The sequence below is a fragment of the Aulostomus chinensis genome, chromosome 4, assembly GCF_037954235.1.
Source record: "Aulostomus chinensis isolate RoL2024-O1b breed Wild chromosome 4, RoL_Achi_v1.0, whole genome shotgun sequence".
Lineage (NCBI taxonomy): Eukaryota > Metazoa > Chordata > Actinopteri > Syngnathiformes > Aulostomidae > Aulostomus > Aulostomus chinensis.
The window spans coordinates 11178945-11195600 of NC_141323.1; the positions used below are offsets into that span (position 1 = coordinate 11178945).

The 16656-nt window shown below is 44.7% G+C and overlaps 1 protein-coding gene across 9 annotated transcripts in view; it reads right to left on the reverse strand.

Moving 5' to 3' along the window:
* The window catches only part of dgki (diacylglycerol kinase, iota), a 64527-nt gene that overhangs the window by 17551 nt on the left and 30320 nt on the right, over positions 1-16656 (reverse strand). For 3 of the 9 annotated variants that reach the window (XM_086201751.1, XM_086201750.1, XM_086201748.1), the window contains exons 2-12: positions 15538-15646; positions 10537-10632; positions 6930-7004; positions 5906-6130; positions 5760-5828; positions 5058-5174; positions 4435-4509; positions 3303-3398; positions 2647-2729; positions 1679-1739; positions 1406-1519 (exon numbers count right to left, since the gene is read on the reverse strand). In XM_086201751.1, the coding sequence (XP_086057877.1) occupies positions 1406-1519; positions 1679-1739; positions 2647-2729; positions 3303-3398; positions 4435-4509; positions 5058-5174; positions 5760-5828; positions 5906-6130; positions 6930-7004; positions 10537-10632; positions 15538-15646 (1120 nt within the window). The remainder of the gene's footprint in view (positions 1-1405; positions 1520-1678; positions 1740-2646; positions 2730-3302; positions 3399-4434; positions 4510-5057; positions 5175-5759; positions 5829-5905; positions 6131-6929; positions 7005-10536; positions 10633-15537; positions 15647-16656) is intronic. The other 6 variants (XM_086201755.1, XM_086201757.1, XM_086201756.1 and 3 more) reach the window with 4 other exon arrangements.

Sequence of the window (16656 nt, forward strand, 5' to 3'; positions counted from 1 at the left end):
GAGAAAAATCATATTAATATGCCGTCGTTAACATAACATGATACATAATTTTGGCTCCATGACATCATCAGTTAAGTCACCCCCACATCCCCGAAGCTGTGCTTGTGTCACTGGATGGTTTGGGAACAGTTCAGACTCAGGTGACACACACAGGCCTGCTCCTCCAAAAGAAAACAGACCAGCAGGGAAGCTGACCATGAATGAGGGAAGTCACCCGTAAGTTAAGATAATATACTTAAGTTAAGTTCATGCATTGGTATCACTTAAATCATCGCAGGTCGAGAGACAACCGGATCATTTAGGGTTGAAATCTTAACTGGATGTGGATGTTTTACTTTCCATGATGTTGAAAAAAATGTGAAAATGTAAATTATCATGAAACACCGGGAAAAGACTTTGTTTTCTTTTTATTTTGGTTTTGTTTTTGAGACCGAATGACTAATTCAGGGAGGTGTTTGGTGTATTGTAGCCGCTACAAGCCCACATAACCGGTCGAAAGGAGAGCCTAATGGAAGAATGTGGGTGATTGCAAAGGTTGCAGGGTGCTTATGCAATTTGTGTGTGTGTGTGTGTGTGTGTGTGTGTGTGTGTGTGTGTGTGTGTGTGTGTCCTCGCAAAGGGGTAGAGCCTCCGTCACTTTATTTTAGTAAGAAAGTGCAACAGCTCAAAGTATAGAGATGGATGCCCGGGGTTAATTGTAATATAATGTAATTTCCCTGATAATAATAATAATAATAAAAAAACAGAATAAAGAACGACATCAGCACTAAGCTCTCGTCATAATTATCAAGCTTGCAGTAACAGAAGTGATTAAAGTTGATGCAGTATTTGACCAATTAGTTTGTGAACTTGGAGCATCATCTGTTTGCTCTATACCATTAAAACCTGCCCGGTATGAAAAGAAGGACAGGAACTCTGTGTTTAACGAGCTGGTGTTTAACGAGCTGGTGTTTAACGAGCTGGTGTTTAACGAGCTGGTGTTTTCCGCCAGCGTCACTAAACTGTACTGTGGTGGTCGAACTCAGACCAGATCATAACACAAACATCGACTCCACGTGTTGTGTTGTGCTCGGAAGACGTTGACGGCGGTCGTGTCAGGGTTCAGAGGATGAGATACGCAGGAAGAAAGCTCTCGTCAACTTCCTGGAATGTGGGTGAGTTCTTCCCAGAGGTGTCAGGCGCGGATATCTCAGATTACTTTCAGTGCATAGGACGATTATTATCATTAGGTTATAACTGACGACTTCCACTTTCCCTAACTTCCCTGCTGAGACAACCATGAGATGGGGTGAAAAACAGTTGACTTCAAAGCCGTTAGAGTGACAAACCAGACAATTGCGAATGAATGTGTAGGAGGAGGAGGAACTTATGTGTTCTGTGGTAAATGTCAAGGCTAGGAACTCACCCCACCCCAGTTGAGCGTCCTGGCGAGGTCATTTCCTGTTCCCAGAGGAAGAACGGCAACAGGAGGCTGGGGATTCATCTGCAGCTCATCTAGAGTGGACAGGATCCATCCAACCTACACACACACACACACAAACACACACACACACACACACACACACACACAAAGAGTCAACTGTAGATTCAGAGAATAAAACAGGGCTTACATCCAGTTGACGCCCATCCTCCTTTGATGTAGAGAGAGAGAGAGAGAGCAGTAATAACAGAGCCGTACCGTCCCATCTCCCCCGCAGGCGAGGATCCTCAGGTTTGGCACTTTCCTATACAACTCCAACCTGACAATTTACAAAATGGACAAAGCAGAGAAACACGAGACTGTAGAATAAATTAGGCTTCTTCAAAGCGTGTGTAGGTGGAACTGGTCCAGATTTAATAACAACTATTTTTACAGAACTTGGTTTTTATGGAAGCCGGGAGCGGTTGTGTTCATTATTCCCTTTTTTATGCTGTAATCTTGGAATCACAAGGTAATCATGGTGTTATTAGAACACCCCATAAGCTAATGTGCTAATTCATCTGGAAAACGCTGCAGTTCATCCCAAGTTAACCCAGGATGAGTTAATTAATGCGACTGAAGAAAAATGTGTTTGCGTATGAGGAAATGCGCTCAGGTGTCTTGCAATATTGGCATTAAAAATGTCATAATTTCACACAAATACGGTGCCACAGAGATGAAGTAGTTTCTTTAGATTGACCCAAAAATTCAAATGAGCACCATCCTGGGTTCCCTCCATCAACAGCCGGTGGGACTTGGCTTGTCACTGTAGAAAATTAGCTCTGTGGTAAACAAGTTACACATTTTGTTCACCAAGATCGTCTTCACCACGTTCACGATTTTTTTTTTCTAAATGTAAATGCAAATGTTGGAAGAACATACCATAACCTGATGTGATGCCGTGTGACTCCAGCATCAACACAACCAGGCTTAAGGCTTCTTCTCTGTGTTTAATGTCCACAGCAACCTCTCTCATCTTGCTGGGCCGCTCACAGGCGACTGTTGCTTTTAGGACATGTAAAATTCATGAGCGTGATAATTAACGGTTTGTTTTATGCCTCAAAACAAACTGTCGAAGTATCTTCAGCTAGTGTTGACGACAGCAGAGACCTTATTTCAGGCAATTAGCCAAATACTAATCGACTCCAACCCTTGTATGTCGAAAGAACAAGATGAGGGGAGCTTACGCCTCTCGAAGGCCACCCTGTGACAGGTCAAAAACTTGTCGTGGGTTCAAGATCCACATGAACATCTGCAGCACCTTGGCACCCTGAGGAGAGAAAGACAAGTAAGCAACTTTGCTCCAATATCATCAAACTCTTGGAACCGACTCACATCGACTACAAGGCACCATCTTGAGTCCGTTAGTGCGGCTGGAGCAGCTCGTGGTGACAGACTCATTCTGTTGAATACGTTTTCCATGACTGTACTGTAAAGTGTTTCAGGATAATTACCTGTTGGTTCATAGGAAACTGATCTGATAAGAACTATCCTCGTTGAACTGGCATCTAATTAAATGCTCTGGAAGCTGGCAGACTGTAATAACTCATGTAGTCTAGTGACCTGGCAAAAAACAAAACACTGCACAAAACTCTGCACGGTGGAGATGTAGATTAATAAAAGACCTTCACTCATGTAAATCTGATAACACAAGGTGAGATTATCTTGACAGTGTACAGTAGCGTGAAGAGAGTATCGCTCTCTGCCAGTAAAATGAATTATAGACAGAGAAAATTGCAATTAGGAACAGTTGTTATCACCACTCATGAATCTGCCGTTTCAAGGAGGCTACTGTGTGGCGGTGTTGGAGAGATGACGAGCGAAGCTTTGAACTTGTGCTGACCTGGTTGCCTCCGCTCTTGGGATTGACAAAAACTAAAATGGGCTTCATGAGAGGAGAGGGGAGAGGCTTCAACATGAACGGGCGCCATTTGGACTCCTGCAAAGAGAAAAGAAGGATGTATCAATCTCCAAACTTGTTCCATTTTTCCTGGACAGTAACAGAAATGTATTCGGCCATTACCGGCTGATTAAATGGCCATTATCAGCTCTGGTGTGGAGCATTGATGTGAGCTGGGCCGCCCTATTCTACCTCCAAAAACTTAAGAGTGACAGATTCTCTCTGGTGGCTGCAGGAGCTGCGACGGAAGTGAGGGGGGTATCAGATGGTGCTGATCTATAGTGAGAGAGTCCAGAGGAGGTCAGGGGCTAATGCTTGTTTGTAGTTTCCAGCAGTGAGTTTCACATCTCCAGCTAGGAGTCAAGACTGCCTTTAAAAAAAAAAATCATGACTGTCACCTTTTGTTCACAGAGGCATCTGAGAAATGGAAAGGCGTTGGAAAAAGGCAGAAACTTTCAATAAAGACAGTCCACGACTGGCTAACTTCAAGCTATCGGATCAACAAACTGGTGTAGAGGCCAAAGTCAGTCAACTGGTAGAAGAGTGAAAACATGTCTTCCACGGGGAAGAGTCTTTGCTCTTCAAAACAGAAATAGCGTCCAGCTCCGATGTCCCACTGTCGACACAGCGAGACCCGGTCCCTTCCTCCTCAGAGGGGGATGAGACGGAGGCAGAGACAGAAGCTGCTTCAGACAGACATGAATACCTGGATGCCTGATAAAAGCTTCGCTTGCATGATCTTGTGAAACCAGCAGCCTAGATTTAACTCCAGTGCTGACAAAAAATAAACCACTTTTCAAGATGGGTTTCTTTTATTTTGAAAGGAGACGTGACTCCAGTGAAGATGACATCCTTCTGACCCACTGATAACGGCCACCTCATGGGCTGATAACATCTTAAACTTATGCAGGAGGTTACGATGGATTCAGTCACCATTTAAAATACAAGGTTTCAGCTTTTGTTCTGTGTTGCAACTCTGAGCTCCAGTCTGAGGGGAAACTAGGAGTGCATGAATACTTCAAAAGCCTGAATACGCGACTCCTCCTCTGTCTAGCTCTTTCATTGTGTTACTCACATCCATTCCCTTCTTGCTTGTCCTTCGTTTGAAAGAGGTCCGCTTTTTTCTTCTGGCAGAGTTCTTGAGTGAGCTCTAGGGTTCGCGCGCACATACACACACACACGCACACACACACACACACACACACACACACACACAAACACAGCATTGGATGGTAAGTTCACTGTCACCATGTTCCTTGTGATGGTAATTAAACGTGCAATGAAGCATGTGATGTGACTGAGGGGTATGTGAGTGTGTATGTATATATGTGTGTGTGTGTGTGTGTGAGTTTGTATGTATGTGCGTGTGATGCCGAGACATAACATAGAGTCCTCTCTCAGACATGAGTCAGCTCATATCACATCACAGCTAACCCCCAACACACGCACGCACGCACACACGCACGCACACACGCACGCACGCACGCACGCACACACACACACACACACACACACACACAGAGTTTAGTTCTTTTAGTGTTTTATATTTAGATCCAGCCAAGTCATTTCTCATTACTGTCATAAAAGGACAGCGAGTGAACTTCATTAACCAGTAGACTGACTGGCGGGCGGGTAGGCGGGCAGGCGGGCTTGTGGAGGAGCGCTGTGCTGGGGGTGTGTGTGTTTGTGTGTGTACACCTGTGGTTTCCTGACTTTGATGATCCAGGATGGCGGTACTATGACTCCGGCGTGGGCCCCCAGCGAACACGGCTCCTCAATCTGGTGCAGCATGAAACACGTCACCTTGTTGTGGAACTGCAACAGAAACATTTCTCATTATTAACCAGCGGTCTGTCACTGATTTTTAAAGTCAATCTGCAGACGTGGTCAAAACCACCACTGACACTCATGGCGATGGATTTTCTGATTGCCTGATAGTCTCAATGAAAAAAAAAAAAGGAAATGAAAAACGCATTATTACTTTACATCTACAGCCAAAACTGATCTGACTCGCAAAAGTCCCAGTTGGGTAAAGTTCTACGAGGAGCAAATGACAAACTGAGGAACACAAATATGATAATACAGGCAAAATCTCACCCATCAGTTCTAATATCAACTTTCTGGCAGAAATCTAACCTCATTTTCATCCACACATTCCTCTTTATCCAACATTATCATCTTACACTTGCTACGGGGTAATTCTTTATTCAAACTTTCTCCCACTCTGCACTCTTTAAGTCGTGAGTGTTGAAGAAGTGCGCAATACTGAAACTTCTTTTTCTTCAGCACGTTTAGGACGTGACTTTTAGTCTTTTAGTAAATGACAAACGTGATGCTGGATGGAGGCGTAGTTAAAGACAGCAGGATCTGGCTGCTCTCTCCGTGGCGACTGATGCTCACCGCCTGTTTACACCAGGAACAACTGATGGCGATGATTTCTTTACTGTGGAAGAACTTCTGTTGAAAGCTCTGTGGAATCAGACAGAAGCACGTTGAGGGTGAATGTGGGAGCACGAGCAAGCGAAAACACTTGTGTGTGAACTCACCTTTCCACACTGTCTACACTTCCCCTCCTGCCTCCGTCTGTGGACCCAGTGATGTCTCAGTAGGTTCTGCTGTTGGGGAGAAAGATGCAAACACGCTACAGTTTTTTTTCCTCTCTTGTGAAAGGAGGACCCGATAAATTGTAAATTTCTACACAAAGACACACGTACGTCTCTGAGGCACCGCGATCCTCCCTCTCTGAACGTTGGCTTGCATCTGAAATTGATCTGCGGGGAGGAAGAAATAGGGAACAGATGGTCCATGTGAAAGTATGAAAAAATTTACCATTTACTGTTTTTTTAAAAAAATGATATCAATACTAATAATTACTGCCGTCAAGGAGGTGATCTTGGGTAGAGGAAAATCTATTCATTTGAGACTGATCCAGGACCAGACCTGAAGGATGTATGAGTGCCTTCTAGCATCAACTCTTATCTTTTGTTGAAGTGAAAATACCTTGTTGTCGTCACAAGCCTGAGAAATAGTCTCTAGTCGTGGAGCATCCAACTTGTTCCCCATTGATTAGGGTCAAAAATCAAACAGCAAAAATCACAATAAACGGTAATATGGAGTCTGGTCTGTCACCCCAACAACACGTGACGTCCCCCAGATGCAATCCAGCATGCATCCATCCCGATTGCGGCTTTGCTCTTTCAATGTCACTTCAGTTCAACAGAACTGAAAACGAAGCACCGTTATGACGCTTCGTTAGTTTGCAAAGAATCAAACGATTCCGTCCTAATGCCGTCAACCTTTGAGTTCTCTGCAGCAGAGGCACAACGCATGAACTCAACAGCATCTATGTTTTGAATCGTCTGCATGGTCCTTTCACTGACACGCTGATCTGGAGCTACTAATGCCTCCGCTGCCTGGTCAGAGATGGAACAATACTGCTTTCATATTCCTGCCTTAAAGCTGTGTAAAAGAAGCTCATGTTCCTCTCAAAAAAACTGTCAGAAACAACTGTCACACCTGAGAGATCACCCGTATTATCACTGTTGGAGTGTGTGTGAGTGTGTGTGATACCTTTTCTAGTTGCTCTATGCAGCCAGAGTGAACAACGATCTTACAGGCTGCGCATTTCCTCCTGGGGGCCGACTTCTTGAAGGAGAAAAGAGACACAGCACAGGGGGAGGAGGGGAGGGGAGGTTAGATGTACAACAGATCCCTGACAAGTGCAGGAACAGGACTGGAGATATCGGCACCCTGTTACACAGATAAACACACGTTAAAAAAAAACACTAAAACTTCTTCTTCTAAATAAACTGCTTACTGGAACTTTAAATGAGAGGTGCAAGAAAAAGTTCAATGACCCTGAACCTCAGTAATGCGCGGCAATGACAGCGATTCCAATAAAAGGCTAACACTCAAGATGCCGAAGTGCTACATAAATACTACTGCTGCCATTGCTCTTACTGCAGAGAACTACTCATTATGAGTACTAGAATGACACCAGATAATGGAGGAGAGCCAGAGTGAGCGCTGGTTGTTGTGAACTTCCTGTTGGGGCTCAAGTCCCTTTATAAAATCTTCCTTGAACATAAAACGCATCACTTAAAGAAGCACATCACTTTCTTCTTCCGCAGGAGGAAGAACTCTCACACTGGTGAATGCTATGTCTTCTGCTGGATGCGTGAAGTATCAGTTCCTGATGGAGAGCATCGTGCAACCGTAGAAGACATGCAGATGTCCTGCTGATACTGCTGCCACCAGGGTGTTGAGACCTCTGGAAGCAGCCGAGTTAGCAGCTTACAGACTGTATAAAAGAAGCCGATGCAGCCAATGGGTCTGAAAAACCACGCCACGGGGGAAGTGCTTGCATCCTTTAAACTTCCTCTGTACTGGCCAGCAGGGGAGTGACTCTGTTTGCTAAAAGAAGTCAAATTATGCAGGAATCAGTGTGGGAATGATTCCTACATTGCAGTTGATGTAGTCCTCCAGTTAACATTTTACTACAGTTTCATGGTCTCATGTTCACTGCAGTCTGGGGTGCGGTTGATTATTTGACCTGATATGAGAATTTTATCTTTATAAATGGACACTTTATACATTTTTACCTTCTCTGCTATTCAACAGATTTCAAAGGACAGTTGTGTTTTGTGCATCGTCAATAATTAAATGTTACAGGACGAGCTGGCGGGCGAGCAAAGTCATCAAGAAGCAGCCAACTGACACCTTTGGCTGAATTCATCTCACATGTGACCCTTGTCTGAAAGGTGATGCTGGTCCCTGCAGAGGTGCACTGATGGCTCTGACAGCATGGACGCCACTACACTCCCTGAGTGGGGAATTTAAAGCGTCAGCGGCATCCGTCAGATGTCCGTGATGACGAAGCCTAAATGTCTGGCTGAGTACAGGTAATAATGTGCTTATTCATGTCATTTATGACTTCTCCCAGCAATCCCAGATTCCACTGAGGTCAGCATGTCCTTTTAGGTATCTGAGAGCTCTGCTGGAATATTCATCTCATTACAGGTGTTGACCGAGAGAGCGTACAGCAGTTCCGTCTTTACTTCATCACTCTGCTCACAGTCTCATTGTGTTCTTATCGAGAGATTCTGATGATAAATGATGGCTGGAGACATACAGAACAGAAAATAGAACAGATCATTTGCCAGTTCTCCACTCGAGGTGCTTCAGTTCACTGGAAGAGGGTGAGAAGAGCCGGAGATATCTATAATTACGCTTAGTAGAAATAGTTCATCTGAATAAGAGAGAAGCATCCGGTTCGAAATGAGGCTGAAATTGCTGGGTGTTTAAGACCACAGAGGCAAAGAACACTTGTTTAGTCCATAAACTACATTTTATACTGCAATACTGAAGGGAAGCGAAAACATAAAATACTGAAAAACACATAAAATTAGTAGCTCTATATTCACAGCCCCATATCGGCCAGTACATTTTTAGAAATCACAGCTCTGTGGGTTCTTTGTAGCTCCTCTACTGATGTGAAATTCTGCAGAACAACAGAAAAGGACAAACTTTAGCACTGCTGCAATCAGCTGTTGAAACACTGCAGCAACAGCCCCCAACAGCGTTGCTCCACCAGCTTTTACAACCTGGCTGCACGGGTCTAACCTCAGGTTTCTTCACCCTGATTCATGAAATCAGGCGCCGCAAAATTTGCAAAAGAGAGCTAATGAGCAAGCTAATAGCTCTATGAAAGAGAAGCCACAGTTATGATATCAGGTCACAGCGACAGCAGTGCAATGAAGAGTGTGTAGAAACCGACAGTCAGAATCTCTGCAGACTTCTGCTCATTTCAGCTCACTCAGTTATTAGCATCAGGACAGTCAGCAACACCAGTATGGCAACACCAGTATGGTAACACCAGTATGGTAACACCAGTATGGTAACACCAGTATGGTACACCAGTATGGTACACACCAGTATGGTACACCAGTATGGTAACACCAGTATGGTAACACCAGTATGGTACACACCAGTATGGTGTATTCAATGCTTTTTTCGATACCGATTTTCATAAAATATACAAATAATTCAGTATTTTACAAAAAAAATACATGTCTCTTTATGTTACACATTGCAGTATACCATCCATCCATCCAATTTCTATACCTCTTATCTATTAAGGGTTGCGGGGGGGGGGGGGCAACTATCTCAGCTGACATTGAGTGAGAGGCGGGGTTCCCTCTGGACGGGTTGCCAGTCCGTCGCAGGGCCATCAGGAGAGATTAGGGGCTCAGTATCTTGCTCACCGGGGGAAGTGGGGATCGAACCAGCGACCCTTCTGTTGCTGGACAGCCACGCTACCCTTGAGTCATGCTGCCCCCTCATTGCAGTATACATTATTTAGATTTTTTTTTTGTGCGTCATTTACACACACACACACACAAAAAATCACTCACGCATCGCAAAATGTTTTTAAAATGATTTAAAAAAACCTAACTTTTAGAAAAATGTAGTAAACAACTGTTGATGAATCATAATAAAGGTTTAAAATAATCACATTATTGAAAGCTTATCGCTCAGCCTCGCTGAGAGACGCTACGAGGAAGAAGACCTGACCTGCTCGCCCCCTCACAAAGCTGAATTTCTCTTTATTAGAAGCCAAATGAGGAAGGACGCAGCTGAGCTTCGCAGCAGTTTTAACTGTTACGGTGACAGAGGAGCAGGTGCAGACGGACTTACGAATGAACACACAAGAACAGAAACTCCTGATCAGAAGCTGCTGTCTCTCTGTCACAAGGGCCGGACAACGTAAAAGAAGTTGATACCATGGAAGCGTGAGCCTGCGCAAAGGCACAAAGGAGCATTTGAAACCATGTTTTGGTCCAAATTCATCATTATTTTCTTGCTGGTTCAATTCTGCTTTTACGTCTACAGACTGTTTATGTCGGGAGAATGACTCACAGATGCTAGTGACCATGATACAAACTGTAGCTAAACTCTAAGAGCAGGGGGAGGTTCTCTGTAACAGCCTGTAGCTTCTGGAACATGTCGAGTCACATCCGTTATCAGATCTGTGATAAGAAGGGTAGACTTGACCGCCACTATTCTACACTCATGCCAAACAGACACACACACACACACACACACACACGCACACGCACACGCACACGCACACGCACACGCACACACGCACACAGGTAGTGGTCAGTATTCTACTCACTGCGGTCTTTAACAGGCAGGTGTCTTCTCCCAGGTAGCAGAGCTCTCCCGAGCAGCTCGTCTCCATCCACAGGTGATCCCCATTCACCGCGTTCTCCTGTGAAGAGACAGGAAACAATGACATCATCGTTTACCTGTTCACCTCTCACTCCCGTCACTTCCACTCCCATTAAACTGCGACTATACGCGTGTAAACACTCGGCAGTGAAAATGGTCAAGATGTGTGTCAAGCACATAATTGCTGCCACTGCTACGTAGGTGTGTAATTTCACAGTGCATGTTAACCAAGGTGCTAATCATAACAAGGCAGAAGCCAATGCAAGTGCAAACACCCAGCGATGGAACATCCGAGAGTGTAGGCTGGGTTTGAATGACTGTGAATGCACCAACTAGGGTTAATAGTCCAGTGGAGCAGAAATGAAAGTTCTCTGCTACTGAGCCAGCAGCCCCGCACCGCCCCCCCCCCCCCCCCCCAAAAAAAAACAAAGGTCTGGAATTAAGTTTATACTCTTAACACAAGAAGTTAAAGCAGCCGATGCAAGGAAATAGAAGTTAAATAACATCAGCCCACAAAAATCACCGTGTATTTGTTCAATAAAAACCTCTCAGAATTATGAAAACATACTTTTTGTTGAACTTCTTAAGAGTGAGTTAAAATATGGTTTTATTTCTAATGTTCTTGGTGTATCCTCATCATCCTCTATCGCATCATAGGTCGGTACAGATCCACGGATCTGCTGAATATGGATGTTTTTGTCAACATGAATTGCATGTCTGTCCTCTTCTGTTGCAGTTCCTCCCACTTTTCTATTCAGGAATTGTTCATATTCCCTCCTTTGAGGGACATTTTCAGTTTTGGCTCGTATAAATACGCCAGACTGGTCTTGACCGGGCCTCCGTGCTTTCTAATGCTTGTGTCAGTAGACGCTCACCGACGGAGGGAAGGTGGAACAGATCATGTGAGACATAATGACATTATTGAATTGCTGCTCTTCTCGGTTGAGTTGTGGACTTCAGGACTGTTTCTGCACCACCGTCAGGTCAGAGTTTACACTTGTCAGGTGAAAAATCTCAAAGGAATGACTGAAACACACAGTCCACGGAACAGATGTTAGCATTCTAGCATGTTAACTTGCCAAACACAGAATCTGATCATCTCACCATCAGCTGTCAGTTAGCATTCGCATCGTTAGCGTGCAGACAACATTGTTGAGCTCAAGTCACAACATCACCAAGTAGAGCTGGACTCTGGGATCTTCTTCTTTTTGTGCTTTTGCCCCCATTTTATTTCCTGCGTCATAAGTATGACAGCATCTTTGAGCCTGATGGCGAGGAGTTTCACCAGGGGAAAAAGCACTAATCTGTCACCCTCCCCCTGAAATGTTACCCTCCCAACCAGGGGAGGCGCTAGTGCAGCAACTAGGACACTGATCCACGTTCCCACTACTCGCTCGCCCTGGCCCTGTGTTTCTCTCTTCTGTCTACCCCTCCATCTCTCTCTAATCTTATCCTCCTGCCCCCCCACCCCTCTCTCTCCACCCCCCCCCCCCTCTCAACCCCAGCCGGTCGAAGCGAATGGCCGCCCACTCTGAATCCGCTTCTGCCTGAGGTTTTTTCCTACTAAAAGGGAGTTTTTTTTCCTCGCCACCGTCGCCAAGTGCTCCCTCAGCTGGGAATGCTAGAGTTAAAGAGTGAGGTTCTACACCTGCTCTTTGTGTAAAAAGCCTTGAGATGGCTTTCATTGTGATTTGGCGCTTTATAAATAAAGATTTATTGATTGATTGATTGATTCCCACGGGCAGACGCAGCCAACTGTGTCTGAGGGAACGACTGAAACTGAGCTGTACATTCATTCTGAACAAGTGCCGCGCAGACAGCCCATAATCCTCCACTGCTTAGGAGAGGGCATCAGTTGGGTTGGTCCCAGTTTAAGTACAATTACTGTTTCACTAGCGCCTGAAAAACCACACAAAAAGTGTCCAACATAGTGCAGTTAGCGAAACAGCAACTATATTCGTATGGTTTGTGATCCCCTGCATCTACCACTGAAATGATTATTAGTAACCTACTGACCATCGAGTGATGAGCAGCACTAAGAAGAGCCAAAGCTGTCTAATCTCTCTAATCTCTCTCTGTCCGTTCCAGATTTTAAATTATGACCAAATTCACATTTGCCCCTGTAGCCGCCACCTCCCCCATCCTTTACCACTCGCTATAGCCTTGGAAACGTTTCCACTCTCTCATGCTATGTCTTGTGGTTGCACTGCCAAATGTGCCTCCACTCTGTCTTTTTGTTAAAAAATACTACGTGACCCTACAGTACAAATGTGAGTCAGTACAGACAAGCACTAATGGACTCATCAGCACTTAGAATCCCCCATAAATCCAAAGTGTAATCAACCCTTTAGTGTATATTGATGAGTGATTATGTATATTGATTTTATCTGTGTGTGTGTGTGTGTGTGTGTGTGTGTGTGTGTGTGTGTGTGTGTGTGCGTGTGTCGTGCAGAGCACTAAAGGCCAGCGATGACGTGATGGTGGAAGTGTCCCTGCAGACAGAGCTGAGGGAGGTCTCAGATGTGGGACAACAACTTACACCTACCAATTAATAACCGTAGAGAACGTTTAGTTTCGTGTTCATCATTAATGCCGACTCGTTCAATTATTCAGCCGTACACAAACGTAGGCCGTCAACTGTTATAGAACCATGTAATTACCAGTTGATGAACGCCACATAATTACCTTATTCTTGCTCACATTTTTGAAACAAAGGCTGCATTTTTAGCCACTCTGAGTATTCCGGATGCGTCTTCAGTGACCGCAGATCTTTTGAGCCTGGTGTGCTCCAAATTGAAAATGTTCCCTCTTTGATGATTATAAAGCAGAAAAAAAAAAATCTCCCTCTGTTGAAGTCTTTCTTTTCTTATTGAATCAGATAAAAATAGAAGCGTGCCTTTCTTCCGTTAAATCCATTGTCAACAAGCTGGCAGCAGTGGTTTCTGTGCACCCGGTTACAGAAGAGGACGCCATCATTGCAGAATCTGATTACAGCAGGCGAAAATGCAAGAGGTGGCAAAAGATCTTATGAAAGATTGTGATGCAATTTACTATGTTTAAGTGTTTAAAAATCACAGCTTCATAACTCCCAACTGGACGGGAAGCAATCATTTAAATAAAACATGGCATTAGCGGTTCGTATCCCTGTTTAGACCTTCTCTACTGCAAATGTAAAATTCCAAATATTTTCAACGAATCTCTCAATAAATGATTTTGTTTTGAACCAACAGGCCAAAGAGTGCCACAACTGAAGTGGACGACCATGAATTTGTTTCTTTTGAAGCATCATTTGTATCACAAATGCAACATTTTTATTCATTGTTGTTAATACGTAAACTAAACTAAACAAAAGTGAAGCACTTTTCGACTCTGACAGTCCAATTAGCACAGTTGTTTCATGGCAGTTCAGAGAGTTCTTCCCATCGCTGGCTGGCATTTCCCTGAGCACTGGAGCTTGGCTGGAGCCTTTGCAACATTTCAAAGAAGAGAGTACTTTAAAATGGCTCTTTAGCTTTGAGAGGCGCATCAGAAGAGAAATCCATTAAATTCTGCAAGATAAATCCCGAAAGAGTCACATCCCATGAAGTGTTGACAGATAAAACTCTCTTTTCTTTGCTCGGTTACCGAAACATTTCCAAGTACTGATAAAAAAGCCTCAAAGAAAAATGCTGCTTTTAGTTTCCACATGAACATACGGCTGTTGAAACCAGTCTGCTCGCAAATCTGTTGGCATAAAAATCCAAATGTCATTGGGTGACTCAGCCAGGGAGAATGAGGACTTCTGAGTGCAGAGCAGATTTTTTTGTGTTTTTGTGTGTGTGTCATAGTCGTACCTGTATGAGTGGGTATTCAGGATGACTCTTTTTCACGTCATATATAAATGTACCTACTTCTGTACAAGCAAACACAGGAAAGTCTGACATTCAGAACCTAAAAAAGTTACTGGAAAGCACTCAGACAACACTTGGATGTGCCGAGGACTTCTGGTCTCTGGCACTTTGGTGCTCGGGTCCTAATCAAAGCTGCAATGAGCCCATAGGGAGACGAAGGTGAAACCTGAGAACAGTTAGGCCGCGTTTCCACAGGCTCACTTCGGCTCGGGTTGGGTCGGTACAGCTCAGTACGAATGCGTTTCCATGAGCGCTGGGTACCACTCACCAGCTGAGAGTTCTCCGGCGTAGTTTGTGTGCGACACAACAACAACAATGGAGGACATGGAGGCAGCGTGACGCCTGTTGCTGGGTCAGTGCTTTTTGCTTAAACTAAAAGCGAGGGAGGACAGACAGGCAAGGCTTCAAGTGGTGAAACAGAACAGCCAAGAAAAGAATAAAAGACTTTACCAAGCCATGACCAGGATTCCACGAGGCCAGGATGATACGAGGTAGACGTAAGCAGGTAAGTTACGCAATCAGCAACCGCTATGTGTTTTCGTCACATTTTAGTCCCCGCTCACTTGGAACCCCAGCGGAGAAGGGACCAAAATGGTAACTGTTAGTATGGTGTCGGGGCCAGTGGAAACAGGGCCAAACCGACTGACCCAGGCCGAAGTGAGCCAGTGGAAACGCGCCCTGAGATTCTGCATGAAGGAGCAGAGTGTCCTTGCATCCCAGAGGTGACACTGCAGAACACACACACTTCCTATTGAAGGATACGAATTCAAATCAATATCAAGATTATTAATGGACTAAATGATTTTTTTAGATTCTTGTCATAGTTCTCTGACAGGCTCTGTCAAAATACTGATTAACTCTTGTTAGCAAGAGCAGGTGGGAGGTTCTAAATGTCGGTTTTCAGCAGATTTCTGCATCAACGGCCGGCCCAGGCTGATTCAACATCATTTTGATTTTGGGTTGAAAGGCGCCACCAAAATCACCCCAAAAAAAAACAACAAATAAAAACCCCAAAAAAACCAACATTGAGGGGAAGCAGAGAAATAATGTCTGACCGTCCAGTCCACGCAGGTCCGTAGCTCCTTGTTGGGGCCGTTGGCGGCAGGAGGCAGAGAGGGCTGGGGGGGGCCGAGGTGCTGGAGGCCTGAGCGTGAGATCGCTTTCCTAGAACCAAGACAAACAAACGTGAAAATTGGATTCACAATCACAGTCAATCGCAAGAATGACGCCTGTACAGACAAAACAAGGGATGTAATACAAATGACATCGCCATGCTTGTTGGCGCCTCTGGCCTCAGAGCAGCCAAACACAGAGAGAACCAGAGTTCCCGATGTAAATGCAGAATTCATGTGATGGAGCACATTTGTGTGGCTTCAGCTGGAGATATTTGGTCGAGGAGGCTTGGGAACAGCTTGGAGGGGAGACTGCCAGCAGCACTTTGGGGTGAGGGGAGAGAGACGGGGACGGATCTGTTCTGTCAGAGGATGAGTCAGCAGCTCTCTCTCTCTCTCTCTCTCTCTCTCTCTCCATGTCGCATCTGACTCGCTCCTCATTAGACCCCCCCTTCTGATAGCTCCTCTCTGTATGCTTATCTCTGGTCTCTGGTCGGTCCTTCTAAGCTCGTCTGTCCCACTTCCCACACCAGCATAGCCTCTGCGTCACATAACCAGCAGATTATCACCTGCCTGCCCGAGTGAGCTGCTATCAACTGTCCTTCTACTAGTTTAGAAGCGTTAACCAAACCTACGTTCTCTTTATGTACTGCGTCATCACAGCAGCTCCTCCTCCTTCGCTCCACCGACACGTTTGTATGAACAGCAGCTTTCAGCACCGCACCGTAACACAACTGAGGAGGCAAACCACTTCACTTCATGAATAACAACCCCACTGTTGTGTTTAGCTTTGATTGTTATTTCTGTGGTCATGAATATTTCAGGTTTTATATAAAAATTCTTCAGGGGATTTTTTTTTTTTTTTTTTGAGACATGGGACACAAACACTCTCCATCTGAACCCAAATTATGCAGAAGCTTTTACAGAGGAGGAGAATACTAAAGCATAAAATCAGAGTAACACGTTTCCCATTATGTGATGGTTAAAATGCTATTTCAGGTCAATATGCACAAGCACTACCTGTTCATCGCTGAAATTTTCCACTCAGCACATGCGTTCTGA